The 15,658-nt window shown below is 38.1% G+C and overlaps 1 protein-coding gene across 3 annotated transcripts in view; it reads left to right on the top strand.

Moving 5' to 3' along the window:
- Window positions 1–15,658, top strand: part of aatka (apoptosis-associated tyrosine kinase a) — a 58,318-nt gene that overhangs the window by 7,253 nt on the left and 35,407 nt on the right. The window contains exon 1 of one of the 3 annotated variants that reach the window (XM_067381449.1): window positions 572–1,197. The exons of 1 other annotated variant lie outside the window; for it this stretch is intronic. Coding sequence is in view for 1 of the 2 variants with exons in the window: in XM_067381447.1 (XP_067237548.1) it covers window positions 7,571–7,625 (55 nt within the window). In the remaining variant the exon portion in view is untranslated. Of the gene's footprint in view, window positions 1–571; window positions 1,198–7,430; window positions 7,626–15,658 lie in introns of those variants that run through there. One more of the 3 variants, XM_067381447.1, reaches the window with a different exon arrangement.

Raw genomic sequence — 15,658 nt, 5'->3', positions numbered from 1 at the left:
GTAACACAAGCCCTGAGGCACTGGTAAAACAACAATACTTGAAGCGGATTGTCAGGGGCACCACAATACTTTAATCCGACCCAGACACCATTCTCAAATTCCATTCCTGTTAAGATTTGTTTTACTCCACTAAGTAATTTCCATTATATAAGATGAGAGGAATATTCCCAGTGCATTGCTTTTGGATATGCTTAATGGATATATTGGATATACTTATATTAACCTTGTCTGCCTGTATAAGAAGATGGGCCTTTGTCCATATTGCAAATTCACTTGACTGCCTCTTACTGACGGATGAGTTCATGCAGTATTTAATGCACCACCTCTTCCTGACCTCGTCTGGTTGAATGCTGCTTTGCCATGTGAGGCGGCCTGGAAGAAGACTGCAGTGTGTTGATGTATTTGAGAGGATGTGGGAAGATTCAGAACAAGACCAAATGAAACACCTACAGTACGATAAGGTACATTGAAGGTGTAAAATCTAACAACAGTCGAGGGTAGTTAAGGTAAATTTGTTGAAGTACTTTGGAACAGAATCAATCTTTAAGTACACACTATAAAACACTCATCAACCTTTCAAGTTTTTTGTCTGAGACAAAAAATGCCCATCATTCTTGTTTTTTTAATGGAATATTGCAGTATTTAATAAATGATTTATCTTTTTACATCATTTTTTTTTTAAAGTCATGTCACTTGTAATCTTTAATCCAAATAGCTTCCCCTCCCTCTTGCAGAATCGTCTCTTCTCTCCTCTGATGATGTGTTTAATGGCTTGAGGACGGGGCAACCTGTCACTCATATGAGATCCACCAATAGCAAACCACAACCATCAATTCCCCATGGACAAAATCAAGTCCCGCCCTACATATTTTCTTGTTTGAGAAGCTGTTTCACTCAGATATATGTCACAATAGGGAAGAAAAGACTATTGCAACTTCTGTTTAATGATGACTTTAAAGCTGCAGTCCGCCATTTTTCCTCGTTGTCGCCATCTCAGTTTGAAACATGCGAATGCAGTCATATGCGGAACAGTTATCGTTACGTGGGTTGTGCATCGGCATGACTCCTCAGTGGATGAATCTAATGTTTGCTGTCAGTCATCGCACCGGTGTGGATACTATATTCCAGAATCACAGATTCTACGTCTTGAAAGTATGACCAATATAAGAATTTTCTGTGGAAATATCAGCTGAACAAGTAAGTAACATTTCTTCCACTTTTGTTCTGACCAACTGAGGAAAAAAGCATTAGGCCTACAATAAATTGCGCTGCTAATGATGATTAAATCTAACGATCGCTTAGCTCGGATCACGCCAAACCATGCAAATTATTATTACTGTTATACTTTTTTCTCAAATTGTTAAAGGGTTAGTTCACCCAAAAATGAAAATTCTGTCAGTAATTACTCACCCTCATGTTGATACAAACATGTAAGTCTTTCTTTCATCTTCGGGTCACAAATTAATATTTTTGTGATTAAATATGAGCGGTGGAATACTCCTCCATTGGCTTTAAGGGGCACAAACTTGTCCGTCCAGAAAGTCAGTGAAGAAAATGTTTAAATAGTCCATGCCACTACAGTGGCTCAACCATACTTTTCTCAAGCGACGATAATACTTTTCATGCGAAAAAAAACAAACAAAAGAACAACTTTATTCAACTATTTCTCTCATTTTCTCACGCCTCTGACGTTAGTTCACGACAGCTCCATGACGCATGCGCGAGAACTAAACTGACGACCGTCTTCTTCTACTACTACTTGTTACTGGCTGCTCACTCCTTAGGAGTATTACCGCCACCTAGTGTTCAAGATGAAGTGCTGGCATAGCCGGAAGCGCTAAACTTTGTTTACAAGCAGGTGAACGCGCACGCTGTATGTAAAAACCATTATTTGTAAATATGTCGGCAGATTTTGGAAAGGTCACGCGTGACATAGGAGGAAGTATCGCAGTAAGGTGAAAAACTCCATCTCATTTTCTCCTCCAACTTCAATATCGTCCGTCATCGTTAATTTACCCTTTTTTATTGGTAAAGGCTATTTGATTTAATCTTTGCATGGCGCATCGCAGAGCTAATGCAAGACAAGCATTTGTGGATAAAAAGCATCATTTAATTGTTTTTGTTTTTTGAAAATGACCAATTGTTTCACTAGATAAGACCCTTATTCCTCGTCTGGGATCGTGTAGAACCCTTTGGAGCTGCACAGAATCTGCAATTTGGACCTTCAATCCGTTGGTAGCCATCGAAGTCCACTATAAGGAAAAAAGTCCTGGAAAGTTTTCCTCAAAAACCTTAATTTCTTTTCGACTGAAGAAAGACATCTTGGATGACATGAGTAAATTATCAGGAAATTTTAATTCTGAAGTGAACTAATGCTTTAAGTAGAAGTACTAAAATGACTAAAACTGAATTTATAAATACTAAAACTGAAAAATAAATAAGCTAAATAGAAATAATATATAATGACTAATATATAAAAAATAATAATAATGACTAATGCACATAACAAAATTACTTAATCTTAAATTAAACTGAAAGCTGAAGATATAAAAATAAAAGCTAATTCAAAATATTCAGAAATACTACACAATATTAAAATAAAACTGCATGACACAAAGCAAAGCACAAAGCTTCAGTAGTGCACTGTGCATATGTGCATGTTGTTGTGCAAGAGAAAAGAACGGTCATTAGTCAAAATTAGGAAATACACAGGAAAGCGCGTGAACAGCAAGATCTTGAGGCCATGCAGGAGGAAGAGACATTATGTTCTTATTCAATGTTAGATTATCATATCTGTGGCCAGGGTTTTCCTGTATGTTTTTTGTATGTTTGGCTTCCAGAAGAAAATTATTTGTGTGTATTTCAAGTATGTTTAATATGTTTATGTGAGTTTCAGTTTTAAATTTGGTTGAAATGTTTTTTTTTGTTGTTGGATGTTGTTTTCTTATCTGTGTCGCCCGTTGTTCCTGGGAAGGAACTGTTGCAAAAAAACAAATTGCTTTCCTCCTTCCTGAATATGTGTCTCGACACACACACACACACACACACACACACACACACACACACACACACACACACACACACACACACACACACACACACACACACACACACACACACACACACACACACACACACACACACACACACACAGTGTTTCTGCGGGGGCACTAAACGGCACTGCAGAGATACCCTGCACTAAAAATAAAAATCTTTGAGTGATTAATTATGAATTATCCAAAGATGAAGACAACCCAACAAAACTGGGGATCTGGTCAAAGGGTCTCTTCCTAAACTTAGTGAGCTGGAACAAAAGCATCATAGATGCACTCCCAACACAAAGTCAGTTTCAAATGGTACGCAAAATAATTATTTTGTCTACCTATTACCAAATTCTAAGGCAGCATGGCATGTATCATTCATAGAGAAGGCAATCCCATGATGCAGTGCAATGAAGAAATTCATCCAATAGCTTCATCCAAAGCAAAAAGAGAAAATGGATTAAGTTGAGATAATTCACTCATTACAAAAAAGCTGATAAAAATACTAAATATAATTAATTAAAAATGTACCATTTTACTCAGTATGTGTGTTCTATGCCATTTATAGTCAATAGAGTATTGCCGAAGACTGTATATGTGCCCTCATATTACTCTGAATGAGAGAAAGTGCAACACGCAGTATGGTGGAGTAAGTAACGCCTTATAAGTAAAAGAGCCAATTGGTAAAGTCATTGAATCACTGCCGCTGCTGCTTCTGGTTCCCATACAAACAATCATTGACCAAAGATGCATGCTTGGGGACTGCACATGCGCATTGGCTGCCTCAGCCTGAAATATAAGCTTTTTAAATGCTAATTAAATGTAAAAACAAAAACAAGCTTTATGAGATAATTTGTGTCAGAGCTTGCTGCTTGTTTGAAATATGCATATAATTTGAATTGTGAATTTGCCAGGCAGCTTTTGAGATTTCAATATTTTAGTAGAAAGAAGCTGGTCTTGCATTTCTGAAATAGCTGAGATGATGGTGATTCAAATATGGCCGCCAAGTGAACTGATTTACCTTGAAAGGGACTTTCGTTTCACTTAGCAACATGCCAGAATTGTGGGACGAGTCAATTCAGATTTATTTGTATAGCGCTTTTCACAATACATATTGTTTTAAAGCAGCTGTACAGAAAATCTTGATGTTAATGTTAACATCTTCATGTCTTATAGCGGATTAAAGCATATTAGAGCTGGGTGATGATACAATTCACTTTATGCATACAGTTTGGATGATGATGTCACAGGCTCCGTTTCCCTTAGAAGACAGCAGCCTATGTAGATGCTAGACAGCAAGGAAGCTCACTAGATTTTGGGACAGATTTGGAACTACTTGTGTCTTTGCATTTTTTAAATATTTTTAGTGAATTTTTGCCTCATTTCCAACTAGTAGATGTAAACAGCTCCAGAAATAAAGCTTCTGAGACCGAAGGGGCATTAATGATTGCTCGCACCCCATCACCCGTCACAGCCCCGCTGATTACTGTGGTTAGGAGAACTATGGGTTATTGCCATCTGTGTCGAACTAGTGGTTCTGTGCTTTGCATGCTATGAAGAAAGCCACTTGCTGTTTACCCTCCACCCTCATTCAAACTTCACAAAGAAACATTCCTTCCCCGAATTGCCATGTGGTTCAATGTCTTCGTTTTCTCAGCCGCTTCAATACCTAATAGCAATTTGGCAATATGGTTCTCTCTCTCTCTTTCAGTGGGTTTTGTCGTGTCACTCACTCAGTGGTTGACAGAAGGCAGCTGTCAGCATCAATTTTTCTCTAGGGCAGTGAACAGACCACAGCACTTTTCCACTGATTCAGCATTGACTCTTTAATGAAAAGAGTGTTTTTTTTGCGAGTATTTCTGCATAGGCGATGATAAGGCCCTCTTGGAATCTGTATGCTTTTTAATATGTTCTGCGTAAATATGGTAAAACGTGTTTAATGGAGCGGAGCTTACTACATTATTGGTAGCTGAATGCATTATCGACACTGCATAATACAAATAGCACAAGTGTACAGGAGACGAATCTCACAATCGATTCCAATAGAGATTGCCGTTAGCATGTTGCTAAGCTAACTACATGGGAAATACATACAAATACAGCACACAAAAAATATATTAAAATTAAAAGTCAGTTTTCCTTATATTTTCATTACATTTTATGGATTTTTTTTTCAAATTGAATTCTAATAAAATACATGCTTAACACTAGAAATTTTACCCGTGGCTGTTTTTCAAATGTACATAACAGGTTTTAAATAAAACATCCCAGACATTGACTTTTACCAAAATTGTGCAATTTACAATCCCTTGGTGTTAAAAATTGTTTCGATAAAACCAGATCAAAAAACAGGGCATTTATACCTATAAGCGCAACGCGGGTCAAATGTACCCGCTATATAATGCCTGTATTTTCACGCTGTCGTTTTCACGCCCCTTATGTTTAAACAAACTCTATCTTTGTCTACCGTCCTGCACTGATTTTGTTTTTTAAAGATATGCACCAATATTAAAATTCTGGCCATTACCAAATAGATGATAACTATTCTAATGGTAAGGCTGAAACTGATAAATGGACAACATCAAAATTCTATGTTGTCATAATAAGTAAAAAATAACACAAAAAGCTAAAATCATTCTACTAAATAAACATTCTGCTTTTGATAGCGGCATACCTGTCCATACAAAAAAATCATTATAATGTGCAGTGAAAAATGGATTGAGGTATGCATTTAACATGTGTTATTACATCATTTGTGTTTTTAAAGATTAACTTGAATGAGTTTCAGATGAAGGAAACACAAGGGAAATAAGCATGAATAATTGAATATCAAATATCGGCCTCTATATGTCCAATATCCAACATATCTAAAACAACTCTACTGATATATTATGCAAGAATACAGCAATATAGCATTGCCCCATAGGAAGTATATTAGAACTCACAATTGTACAATGACATAAAAATGGTACAAAATCTGTCACTGCGGCGTTACCCATTCAAAAGGTACAAATAAGTACCATTTAGATAATAATATGTACCTTTAAGGTGCTTATATGTACACTTTAAGGGTAAATAAGGTACAAAGGTGTTCCTTTTTAAAGGGTACTGCCCCAGTGACAGCTTTTTTTACCTTTGTTTTCCTGAGAGTGTATGCTAACTACTTGTTGGAGCATCTTTTGCATCAGGAGCATAGTTCTGATGCCTATGTAGGCAGATCACTACATTTTATAACAGAGCCAGACTCTTCATCCTTGATGTTCCTTGAAGTCCACAAAGGCCAAACTGGGACAAATGTGAATCACTCCAACCATTCCACCACACACTAGCCCTTATATTCTTTCCTAAATGTCACTTGTCCCGCTTTCCCATTGTCTCAGCTAGAGTCTGATGCTCTCTGCTCTATATCACTGTGTAAAGGTCAATACTGTCATGGAGTTGAACGAGTACCTCCATTAATGTTCCAGTGCTCATTGTTCATCCTACTGATTCAAGCTTATCCACTGAAGCAAATGGAGCTGGATCTTGTTTTTTTAGAGCGAGAGAGGGAAAAAATGTGCTTCCCGTCCAGATGACCCCAAGCAACACTCTTTGCCCTGCTGAAAAGTCCAGCATACACTTGCATGAACTCCATGTTGGTCCAGTCTGATTTATGCTGGTATAGTGCTGGTATAGCTGGTGGACAAGCATAATCATGCTGTTCTCAAGAAAATCTGAGCTGGTTTAGGTTGTCCACCAGCAACCAGCATCCCATGCAGGTCCCAGTATGCAAAACATACCTTATGCTGGAGACCAGCAATGCTGGATTTTTCAGCAGGGTGTTGAATAGGACAGTGTTGTTATTATCAACTAAAACTATTAAAAATGTTTAAAAAAGTTTAAGTAGAAGTACTAGAAGGCTCACCTGAAATTTTGAATCCATTTTTATTTTTATATTTTCCATTTTCATTTTAATTTTAGTTAAAGTTTTACTAATTTTGTTGTGTTTTTGTATTTTTAATAGTTTATTTTAAACTATAATAACCCTGGAATGCATCCCTCCCTTACAGGAGGTTTTATTGCAGTAATGTCAAGATTGGCACATTACCAACTCTGCAAATCTGTCGGCACCCGGTCAAGGAGGTGAAAGGCATTTCTGACTACGTTTGCGTGCTTTTAAAGTGTACAAACACGAGGGAAAGAACAGCTCAGCTGGAAACTTATGCTGTGCTGAGGCATGAGAAGGAAGAGATTGTGTACATGAGAAAAACGGCAAGAGAGAGATGGAGGCTAAAAATAGGGACACAGGTGGCCCCCCCTCCCCTCTGTTCTTCCTTCCTATCAGGCATCAGCGGGATTCGGGTCTGGCGTTGTTAAAATACGCTCTCTCGCAGACAGTGTCCACTCCTAGCAGAGGACGAGGCGATAACTTACTGATGCCACAACAATGTTGTGCCATGGCTTCATAAAACCCAGCTCTCATCCTGAAGGGCTTTTGGCTGATGAGTTTTGGAATTAATGTCCATGTCTGAAGGTCTGTGGGGAGTCATATGTCTTTTGGACAACACCTGCTTCTGAATTTCAAGGACTACCGGGTTGTATTTGGTAGGTTTTTTAACATTCGTCTGCAGAGAGTGAGAGTGTAGAAATACAAAAGAAGAATGTTGTTTGAAGAATTGCGACAATGGTGATGAAATAAAGTTCAACCTTTTGCAGTACTTAAATAAATGAAGTCCTAGTAGGGCATTTTATTATAAAGTAAAACATTGTGTCATAATAAGAAAAATCACAATGCTTTTATATGCTGTGATGAATATTACAACAGCACTTTTCAGTTCTGACCCAGAGGGCTCTCCTCCATCAGCTTTCTTATTCACACCGCACACATTCACATTTACCCATTACACTCTCTATATTGCTTCACCAGCTAACCTCCTGTGTAATGATGTTCTGAAAAATGGATCACAGTCTACTCTCCCTTCCTGTTTTTGATTTGCTGTTTCATTCTCTGAAAGCTAAAATAACTTGCTGCCTTATTCCTGGTTTAAAAAAGTCAACTTGACTTGCTCATTTCCTTCTTTTGCACTGCATTCGACTCCACTTCCATGCCTAGTAATACCCCACAGCTTTTAAATATTTTGTCTTTCTATGATAAAATTACCTTGTAATAGTAACGTCTCACTCTCTGTTGTAACTTCTGTTCCCTGATGGAGGGAATGAGAGGTGGTGTCGATTGACTGACACTAGGGGTTGCACATGGGAGCACCTCTGATACTTTGAGAAAAGGCCAATGAGAATTGGAGGGTGGAATTTGCATTCCACTCCCCCGGACATATGGGTATAAAAGGATGCCGACGTGCAGTGACTGACAGGTAGGTATCTCTCGGTTACTGTTATAACCTATGTTTCCTGATGGAAGAAAAGAGATGTGTCCTTCCTGCCACAACGCTGAATTGCCCCCTGAAATGGCTAGGACACTGTCTCGGCTTCTCAGAACAAACCGGAATGAATGCCGGTCACTGTCAGTCACTTCGACGTGTTGTCGATTGACTGAAACTAGGGGTCCCATGGGGAAAATGCCACAGCAGCTCAACCGTGTTATGAGATTTTGGCAGCACAGATGTCGACAACCCCAGTGTGCCAGGTAACAAGCTCACAACCCAAAGCCCCAAGTAAGCCGTGTAGTGCCTCATACAACGCAGGGACAGAGAGAACATGGGAATAGGTCGTTTGACCTTTTCTCCCTTTTTTAAAAAAATCTCACAGCTGTGCAGACCAGAATTAGCACTAACGGAGACCACATGGTGCCTTAAGGAAGATTAATATGTGGAGAATACATCACATGGATTACCAACCAGGATGTACCACACGTGGAAGAAAAATCCATCCCTGCGGTAGGTCCTACCTGAAGAGGGAGGAAGTGCTACAAACACAGTGACTGGTGTTAGAGATGGAGCTCTGCCTAGGGGAAAACACAGGTTTATGGTTAAGGAAATTGTGGACAAAACATCATATGGGATTACCATCAGGGAATCACTACATATGGAGCACCTAGCCCATGTATACATGCTGACCTGAAAAGGCATGCATCATGAGTACTGGGCCTAGCATCAAATTCCTCCTCCAAATTCATGCCCAGGGTTTGCTGGTCCAAGGCACTTGCGTGGACAAAAAAGTGCATGTTATCACCTCAGGTAGGGAAAATGTGCTGTGTGCAAGCGGTACACTCGGCCCGTTATCCATAACTTACATGTTCATAGCAATAGCACACGTGACAAAACTGGCTCAACCTGGAAATGATAAAATCTCGTGAAGGTATTGGGTGTTGCCCAGAGATGTCTGTTAGAGAAGCACCATTTGCTAGAGCTTAGGAAGATGCAGCAGTTCTCGCACTCCTAAGGGGCACGGCATGCCTTGGGGCTGGTATGCCAAGGCAATGGCATCCACAATCCAATGGGCCATCCTCTGTTTGGAGACAGCCTAATCCTTCTGCTGGTTACCAAAACAGGCAAAGAGCTACTCAGAACTTCTGAAGCTCTGCGTGTGGTCCAAGTAAACACATATGGTGCATACTGTACACAGCAATGACAAGGCTGGGTCTGCTTCATCCCAAGGCAGTGCTTTCAAACTCACCACTTGGTCCCTAAAAGGGGTAGTGGGAACTATGGGCACATAGCCCGGCCAGGTCTCAGGATCAAGTGGGAGTATGCCGGACTGAACTCAAGGCATGATTCACTGATATATAACGCCTGCAGATCCCCAACCCTATTGATGGAAGTGAGTGCGGTCAGGAGGGCCATCTTCAAAGAGAGGGCACTTAACTCTACTGACTCCAAGGGCTCAAAAGGAGCTCCCTGTAGTCCCAGCAAGACTACAGAGAGATCCAATAAGGGAATATGGCTTGGCTTAGGAGGATTTAACCACTTTCCTAAACGGGAAAAGGGCAGCCTCTGCAAATTTTGTGAAGATGTGAGGTAACAGGGACAGCCCGAAAGGGAGGACCATGTACTGGTATGCCTGACCCTCAAAACTGAACTGAAGAAATAGTTGGTGTTGAGGCAAAATGGAGACATGAAAGTCCTTCAGGTCTATCACCATAAACCAATCCTGTTGACAGTGTTTCTGTGTTAACATCTTGAACATGACCTTGTGCAGGGTTCAAAAGTTGCAGGTCTAAGATTGGTTGCAACCCACTCTTGGGATGATAAAGTAAGGGCTGTAGAAACCCTTCTTCATCTTGGGTGGATGGACAGGTTCTATTGCATCCTTCGCCAATAAGGCTGCAAGTTCTGAATGCAGGACAAGGGCGTCTCTCTATTACTAGAAAAGAGAATTGCGATCGTAGCGTTGTCCTTGTCATCTTCGCGGAATGATCCACAAACGCTGTAACATTGTGGGTGAGACTCAAACACTTGAGACAGCGATCATAGCCATCTGAGGTTGAAAGATATCAACTGTATCCAGAAACACACTGGTGTAATATCATCTGTATAAAGACGTCTGTGCTTGCTCTTTTAGAGTAAAAAAAAAAACACTTTTAGAATAAAGCTGCTCTTTTCGGCTTGCTAAAGCACCCAAGGGAACTTTCTTGCACTTATCCATGTGCATTAATACTTTTATTCAGCAAGGACACATTAAATTGATCAAAAGTGACAGTAAAGACATTTATAATGTTACAAATGTTTCTACTTCAAATAAATGCTTTTGAACTTTTTTATTAACCCATTTGTGCCTAAATTTTTCTGAATGGTTTCATGCATATAGTCCTGTTAATAGTGTCCTATGTGAACATGTTCTGCATTTATTTTTCCCAGATTTTTGTTTTTTTTTTCTTAAAAAACGTGTTTGAATGTGCGGCAACTATAGTTGCCGGTGGGCAAATATGTTGTATGCACCCCTCAATGTAAAATTTGAATAGGAGGAGAACTTTTATGCATCTAACTCAAAATAACTGCTTTCAACAGATCAACAGATGAGTCAAAGTCAAAGAACATTCAATGTGAACACAAAAAAGTTGCATCTAGCTTATAATTTCTTGGATATGAAAACACAACAAACAACAAATCCATTAGTCTTAAAGTGGTGGAACATAGTGCCGAACAAAGTCCAGCCATTAAGTTGCTCTAACAGAGCATTGTGAATCAAAAAAGTTAAATTACATCATTCATTAGAAAAAAATTACTCTTATATGTGACCCTGGACCACAGAGCCAGTCAGAAGTCGCACGGGTATATTGGTAGCTATAGCCAACAATACATTGTATGGGTCAAAATTATTGTTTTTTTTCTTTTATGGCAAAAATCATTAGGATATAAAGTAAAGATCATGTTCTGTGAAGATATTTTGTAAATTTTCTACTGTAAATATATAAAAAATTATTTTTGTGAGTGGATATACATTGATAAGGACTTAATTTGGACAACTTTAAGGCAATTATCTCAATATTTCAATTTTTTTGCACCTTCAGATTACAGATTTTCAAATAGTTGAGTCTCGGCCAAATGTCCTATCCTAACAAACCATACATCAATGGAAAGCTTATATATATTCACCTTTCAGATGATGTATAAATCTTAATTTCAAAGAATTGACCCTTATGAATGGTTCTGTAGTCCAGGGTCACATATTACAAACAAACAAAAAATAAATAAATTAAAAAATAAATTAATTAACAAATAACAATATATGATATATAACAATATAAAATATTATGAAAGCAAAAAGCACTAAACAAGACCAATAACATTGATTTATTAACCCATTAAAGACAGTATACCCCATTTCCCCATTATATATGTACTTACAAGTCATTTGCCCACCGGCAACTATAGTTGCCGCTCGTACTTTTGACTAAGTATACAAAAAACTATAGATCTCTTGTAAGATTTGTTTTGTTTGGATGATTCTAGAGACCCTCATGATTACGTTGATATATATATATATATGTCAACAAAAATTTTCTAATGTTAACATGAAAATTACTTTTCTTTGGGAGGGTTTGCCTTCACTATGCTTCCTGGAAGTAGGGGTAGGAAGTTGACAGCCTCATGTCACAGGAAAGAAGTGAATACCTTTTTTTTGTTCTTGAAATCCTTTATTTAGATGTTTTCTTGCATGTCATTGAGAAATAAAACATGGAAAACATCTAGAAGAAAACTTACAAAAGGAAAATGACAACCATACACTGCGGCAACTATAGTTGCCGGTGGGCTAAAATGGGTTAATCAAAGGATACTGTTTTCAACATTGATAATAAGAAAAGTTTCTTAAGCATCAAATCATCATATTAGAATGATTTCTAAAGGATCATGTGACACTGAAGACTGGAGTAATGATGCTGAAAATTCAGCTTTGCATCACAGGAATAAATTCTATTTTACAATGTATTAAAATAGAAAATAGTTATTAAATGATATTAATATTTCACAATATCAGTGTTTTTACTGTATTTTTGATCAAGAATGCAGCCTTAGTGAGTATAAGAGACTTCTTTCGAAAATATTTTAAAAAACTTATAGACTCCTACCATTTAAACAGTAGTATGTGTGTGTATATATACAATTACCTTTTATTTTATTTTTTACTCTGAGGTGAAAATGGGCTTCTATATATATGTGACCTTGGGGTGATCCAAATCTAATTTTGTTAGATATCAGAATGTGTTAGGTCATTCATAGTGAGTTATTTGGATTAGGCTACTTATTATATTTTAAAGTAATAAGTATATAATTAACCATGAAAATAACCCTCCATCTTGAATGATAGATTAGGTGTAAAGCAGCCACACTGCACCACTGTGAGTGTCCTGTGCAGTTAGAGGATGTTCACAAAGCTCAGGTTAACAGCAGCCACAGCACCTGAGGCTCTCTGCAGTCATTCTGTGTTATTAGCAGCACCTCTTGCATTGTCTGTCATCCGAACACAGCAGTGGCTCCCACAGACTCCACATGTGTTACATAACCAAAGCCTTCCTCTTGGCATGTGTCTAGTCATGAGCCTCTCATGTTAACCATGAACAGAGACAGCAGTGCACAAGCTCTGACATTGTTTGTTAAGACAGCTGAAAATATAGGGCCTCTTCTCTCTGTATCAGTCAGTTATTTCCCATGTTTTCTCCTACTGCCCATTTTCAATAGCTGAGAGTGCTGAAACTGCAACCTTGTGTATCCATCTCAAGTGTCCATCTCAGACCTGTCTGTGTTTGAACAGCTTTGTAATAAAGAGGATCTGGGAAAATTAAGTGCTTTAGACCACATACACACTACAGCTAAATACATTTGCACTCTTACTTAATGCTTCAATTATTTACGGAGGTGACAACTGCATTTTACCACTTGAATTCATTCCTAAAAAAGTAAGTTATCTGGAAACAATTTTCACTCAGAAATTTCTAATAAATTTCAAAGATGACAGTTAGCATTAAATTAAATTTTGAAGTAAAAATACTGAAAAAGTATTTTCTCCTAAAATGTTCTGCAATAATCTTTTATTTACAATTTCGATTTTTTTTTTTTTTTTTTTTTTTTTTACAGTGCATTTACTAGGGCTGTCAATTGATTATTTTTTCTAATTGAACTATTTACTTGACATGATGATTAATTATTCAAATGAATCACAACTTAGAGTCGACATGAAACGGAAGTTGGGATCTTTTCTTCCCTATTGTGAAGTATATCCAAGAGAAATGGCTTCTGGGACAAGAAAAAATGTAGGACTTGATTCTGTCCATGGGGAATTGATTGGATGGTTGTGGTTTGCTATTGGTCAATCTCATGTGAGTGACAGGTTGCCCCGCCCTCACACCAATAAACACTTCATCAGAGAAGAGAAGTGATGTTGCTGCAAGAGGGAGGGAAAGATATTTTGTCTCTCTGAGACAAACTAAAGAAACGTTTCTGTCAGGACCACTATTGTCAAATATGATTGATAATGCATGGAGTTTGTTTTGGCGGTATGGTTCTGTTCTGGGCAAGAAGTTCCTGTGCATCCATGCAGCCTAGCATGAATAAGAGCAGGGAGAGCAACAAGAAACCTCCTTAGGATAAACAGAACAGAACAGAACCAACATATGCAGATATCATTAATGTCAATAATTTAACGTGTACACATATTTCAAGAATTAGTCTGATTCAGGGGAATCACAAGGCCAAATCCTGACTGATGAGGAGGAGCTGGGGATGGAGAAGGTCCTGAGATGCGATAGCTACTGATAATACTGAGGAGCTTATATAGATGCTGCGATAGGCGTCGTATTCCTATAGGTTGACGCGAGTCACCTGGGAGTCAGCTGATGTGATCGCGCTTGACTGCCAGAACTAATGCTAACGCTGGATTTTTCCAACATTCTTGTATCATTGTCGCATTTCGTCCACTAGTGGCAGTGAAAGGTTGGTTTTAGGTTTTGTCCATGTGTTCATTTTTATTTTGTATTTCATGCTTACATTCTTAGATGCTGGTCATGTCATGTGATTCCCTGTTCCCCTTTAGTACATCATAAATGACTTGTGTCTCAGAGCGTGCAAACGATAAACGCTGTCATGTTATCCTGTGAGACGCTTCTGGGAGGGAATTAAAGCAAATCATTCTGATGACAGTCTTGAGTTTCAGAATGATCAAAACAACATTTGAGAGGCTATGCAATAAAAATTGGCCCACTGGTTATTCCAGTTATCCAATCACATCCACTGTTGAGGCAAAGTAACAAAAAGTTTTTTGGCTCATTGAGGGATTTATTTGGCAAATGTGTTTCCAACTTAGTTTATGTGTTATCGGGTAAAAAAAAAATCTTCCTCAATTGAGTGCATACGTTTTTTATGCGCACTTTTTTTTAATTTTTGCGCATCTTGGCATTTCCATCCAGTTTTTTTTTTAATGTGATATCCCAAAATGCACATAACAATAGGTGGATGGAAACATAGCTAGTGTCAGTCATCACTATTTTGGGTACAAATAGATCATTTGTTTTATACAGTGGGAGCGAGGCGAATCTCATTTAAAATGGGATTGTCCATCACAGTTACTGTACAATTAAATGTAATAATGCTGGTTAAATAGATACTATTTCCAGTTCATTTCCCATTTACTTTTTGTGAAGTCTAATTTTTTGGGTAACCTGGATGAAAAGAGCAGAGTTAAAAAATGTACGGTAACACTTTATTTTGATGGTTCAATTTAGACTTTCTACTAAGTAACTTTGCAACTACATGTCAACTTATTCTACTAACCCTAACACCTAACCCTAACCTAACAGTCTACTAATTGATTAATTCATTTACTTATAGTTAGTAGAATGTCTAAATTGGACCATCGGAATAAAGTGTAACCAAATTAGTTTTTTTATGTTCAGTGGCAAGACCCTCAAAAGAGGATAAATTAGTACGAAAATAGAGTTCGGAGGGAACCCTGTCGAATGAAATCCTACATAGTGTGAGTCACTCTGCTTCATGATGCAGTGAACAGGATGTCTCATCTCCCCAGTGACTGCTGCCCCCTCCTTCCTTCCATCTACTCACTCACCCTAAACTAGCCAGCCATTATTTTTATTCATACACTCCACAACACACAACTCCACATTGCTTTACATGATAAACAGATTTCATTTAAGCTTTTATTCACATATAAACATTGATCAATGCACA

The sequence above is a fragment of the Chanodichthys erythropterus genome, chromosome 3 (genome assembly GCF_024489055.1).
Source record: "Chanodichthys erythropterus isolate Z2021 chromosome 3, ASM2448905v1, whole genome shotgun sequence".
Classification (NCBI taxonomy): Eukaryota; Metazoa; Chordata; class Actinopteri; order Cypriniformes; family Xenocyprididae; genus Chanodichthys; species Chanodichthys erythropterus.
This window is presented reverse-complemented; position numbering and strand designations above follow the sequence as displayed.